At 61.0% G+C, this 3,882-nt stretch overlaps 1 protein-coding gene across 1 annotated transcript in view; it reads right to left on the bottom strand.

Annotated features, from left to right (window-relative positions):
- Positions 1–6: 6 nt before the first annotated feature.
- PAIP2B (poly(A) binding protein interacting protein 2B) overlaps positions 7–3,882 on the bottom strand; it is a 6,031-nt gene continuing 2,155 nt past the window's right edge. The window contains exons 2-3 of the mRNA XM_029958633.1: positions 2,817–2,993; positions 7–1,993 (exon numbers count right to left, since the gene is read on the bottom strand). Of these exons, the coding sequence (XP_029814493.1) occupies positions 1,937–1,993; positions 2,817–2,993 (234 nt within the window). The 3' untranslated portion in view covers positions 7–1,936. The remainder of the gene's footprint in view (positions 1,994–2,816; positions 2,994–3,882) is intronic.

The raw sequence follows: 3,882 nt of genomic DNA, 5'->3' as shown, positions 1-3,882 counted from the left end.
CACGGTCCGACGGCCCCACGAGTTAATGGCCATCAGGATCCCCGTCCCGATCCATTAGCGGCTCCTTTAGGGCCGGGAATGGGGGAGGAACCGCGCCCGGGAGGGGGATTTACACGGATGAGCAGCGGCTCATCCAGCGGGAACTGTGCTAATTGTCCTGGATCGGCAGCTCCTGCTTTCCATGGATTTATAACCCTGACGGGCTCCCTTTTTCTCTGGACGGGGGGATTTCTGACCCCCAGGAGCTCCCACTTTCTATGGATAGGAATTCCCAACCCCAGAAAGCTCCTGGTTCCTCTGGACAGGGATCTCTGACCCCAAGAAGCTCCCGTTTTCCATGGATAGGGATTTCTGGCCTCAAGGAGCTCCCAACTTCCCCTGGATGGGGATTTCTGACCCTGGGAGGCTCCTGCTCTCCCCAGATGTGGATTTCCAACCCCAGGAGGTTCCTGGTTTCTCTGCATAAGGATCTCTGGCCCCGAGCAGCTCCTGCTTTCTCATGGATTTCTGAGCTGGGAAGCTCTGACTTTCCCTGGATGTGGATCTCTGACCTGGAGAAGCTCCTGTTTTCTCATGGATTTCCAACCCCAGGAAGTTCCTGATTTTTCTGGATGAGTATTTCTTGCCCTGGGATGCTCCTGTGTTCCCTGGACAGGGATTGCTGACCCCAAAGAGCTCCCACTTTTCATGGATAGGGATTTCTGACCCTGGGAACTTCCTGCTTTCTCAGGGATTTCTGACCTGGGAAGCTCCCACTTTTCCTGGATGGGGATTTCCTACCCCAAGGAGGTCCTGCTTTCTCTGGACAGGGATTTCTGGCCCTGGGACATGCCTGTATTCCCTGGACAGGGATTCCTGACCCCCAGGAGCTCCCACTTGCCCTGGAAGGGGATTTCCAGCCCTGGCTCTCCAAAGGATCCCGTGAAGCCCATGATTTAGACCCCTGGAAGTGCCCAGGGCCGTGGCTTGGGAGCTGCAGCTCCCATGGGTGGGGAAGGAGGTTCCCAGGAGCTCAGCTGAGGGAGACACAGATCCTGCTCCAGCAGCTGCTCCAGGGGCTCTGCCCTAGGGCAGCACCAGAGCCTTGGAAAAGGGACCAGCACCAGGCTCTGCCCATCCCCTCCCAAAAACATCCCTCCTGGGGGCTCCTCGGGGCTCAGGCTCATCCCAAAGGAGGATCCCGCTCCTCCCCCAGGGAAGCTGCTCCACCCCCCCCTCCCCTTGTGCCAGGAATGGATTTGTATCCCAGAGGAATTAGGATGAGGCTTCAGAGCCATGGCCTGTAGTGCTGGATGAGCTCAAGAGCTGGGGAGGGAATTCCCTAAGGGGGAGTTTGGGAGGAGCTGCCCTTCCCAGGGGTGGATGCCTGGGGGGTCTGGGCCCCCCCGAGCACCCCCAGAACTGCTGGAGCAGGAAGGACCCTCCTGCCAGCACGGGAATGTGGGAATGAGTGCTCAGCTTCCACCGTGGAGCCAGGGCAGCTCCTGCCCGGGGGAATTTCGGGATCCCAGCTTGGTGCACTTCACCTGGAGTGAAGGAATCCGCTTTAAGGGAATGGGGGAAGGCGGGTGCAGCTCCCAGCCCGGGCTGGCTGCTGGCAGGGGATCCCTAAAAATCCTACTGAAACGAGCACACCCCATTTCCCGGGATTTTCCCGGGATTTTCCCACTAGCAGGGCTGAAGCACACGCAGGGATGGGCCTCTGGAGCAGGGGGAGGCTGGAATCCAGGACAGGCCCAGAGGGCCACACGTCCCAGGAAGCAAAAAACCGCCAAAAAAAGGTGATGGGACAATACAAAGTGTTAAAAAAAAAATAAAGGAGGAAAAAAACAGGTACTTGAAGCTGGAGCAGATCCCGGCGCCGAGTCCAGCCGGGCTGTCCCCCTCTATCCCCTGGCACTCCCTGGAGCAGGGATTCAGTCTCTCTCCAGGCCTGTCAGTACTTCACACCCGGCACAAACTCCTTGGCATCTGGATTCAAGTTGCTTTTGCTCTGGAAGAGAAGAGGGAACAGGGATCCATCAGAGGCCGGGATTCCCCAGGGAGCTGCATTCCAGGGACCTGCACCCCAAATCCCTGCACTCTAAGGATGGACCTGCACCCCAAGGATGGACCTGCACCCCAAACCCCTGCACCCCAAATCCCTGCACTCCAAGGATGGACCTGCATCCCAAGGATGGACCTGCACCCCAAATCCCTGCACCTCAAATCCCTGCACCCCAAGGATGGACCTGCACCCCAAACCCCTGCACCCCAAATCCCTGCACTCCAAGGATGGACCTGCATCCCAAGGATGGACCTGCACCCCAAATCCCTGCACCTCAAATCCCTGCACCCCAAGGATGGACCTGCACCCCAAACCCCTGCACCCCAAATCCCTGCACTCCAAGGATGGACCTGCACCCAAACCCCTGCACCTCAAACCCCTGCACCCAAATCCTGACACCCCAAAGCCCCTCACACCCCAACCCCCACACCCCAAACCCCCACACCCCGCAGGATCCTCGTGGCCCCACAGGCCCGGGATGAGCCAGACCATCCCCCAGCTCCCAGGTCTCTGCTCCCAGGCTGGGTTTTGGGGGAACACAGGGACAGTCCGTGGGTTCAGTCTCCCTGTTCGTGCTGTGCACGTGGGAAAGCAGCAGCCCCATCCCAGGGAGCGACTCCAGGGACCCACGGAACGGTTGGGGCTGGAAGGGACCTCAGAGCCCACCCAGCCCCAGCCCTGCCACGGGCAGGGACACTTCCCACTGTCCCAGGTCGCTCCAAGCCCCACCCAGCCTGGCCCTGGATGGTCCAGGGGCACATCCCCTCACCAGAATGTCCTCGGAGCCGTGGCCGTCCCCCACCGAGAGCCCGTGGAGCTGCTGCTGCAGCTGCCCCACGCCCTGGGGCAGGTCCCGGGACGGGATGAACCAGTCCTGGTCCTCCTCCTCCAGCATCTCCTGGAAGCATCGATCGAGGAATTCCTGCTCCTGCAGCTCCTCCTCCACCTGCCCGGGGAGATTCCTTAGTCCTGGGGGGGGTGGAAGGGACATCCCGGGGGGGAAAGGACATCCCGGGGGGGAAAGGACATCCCGGGGGGTGGAAGGGACATCCCGGGGTTTTTCCTGGGTTTTTCCATAGGCTGGGCCCACCTGGGGAGGGTCTGCAGTGTCTGCCAGGCTCCGGCACAGCTCATGGATCACGGAATCACTTAGCATGGAAAAGCCCTCGGAGAGCACGGAGCTCCCCCAGCACTGCAGGGACACCCCTGGCCATGGCCCCGAGTGCCACATCCCCCCTCCCCTGGCAGCTGTGCCAGGGCTGCACAGCCCTTTCCATGAAGAAATTTTCCCCAAATCCAACCTGAGCCTCCCCTGGCACAGCCTGAGGCCGTTCCCTCTCCTCCTGTCCCTTGTTCCCTGGGAGCAGAGCCCGCCCCCCCCGGCTCCCCCCTCCTGTCAGGGGGTTGCAGAGCCAGAAGGTCCCCCCTGAGCCTCCTTTGCTCCAGGATTTCTCCCTCTCCTTGCTCCAAACTGGATGGCTGATGCCATCCCAGCGGGATTGCTGGGTGGATCCTCTCTGCTCTGGAGCAATCCCAGAGCTCTCCCAGCCCTTCCTGCTCCCTGCAGCTTTGTCACACCTGCAGGTGGTGACAGAGGGTGGCACTTGGCTCCCACGAGGGCTCCAGGGATGGCACTGCAGGAAACCTCCTCCCGAGGATCGGGAAAGCCCCTGGAGCTCCTGGAGCTGCTCAGGCAGGGCTGTGGGAGCAGAGGGAGGCAGGAGAGGGGCAGGATGGGGCTGGGGGTCCGTCCTTCCTGAACCATCAGCGGGTCACACTGACCAGCCAATCCCATCTCCCAGGCTGGTTCTCTCTGGATTCTCATGGAGTCCAAG

The sequence above is a fragment of the Manacus vitellinus genome, unplaced genomic scaffold (genome assembly GCF_001715985.3).
Source record: "Manacus vitellinus isolate BGI_N305 unplaced genomic scaffold, ASM171598v3 scaffold_162_pilon, whole genome shotgun sequence".
Lineage (NCBI taxonomy): Eukaryota > Metazoa > Chordata > Aves > Passeriformes > Pipridae > Manacus > Manacus vitellinus.
This window is presented reverse-complemented; position numbering and strand designations above follow the sequence as displayed.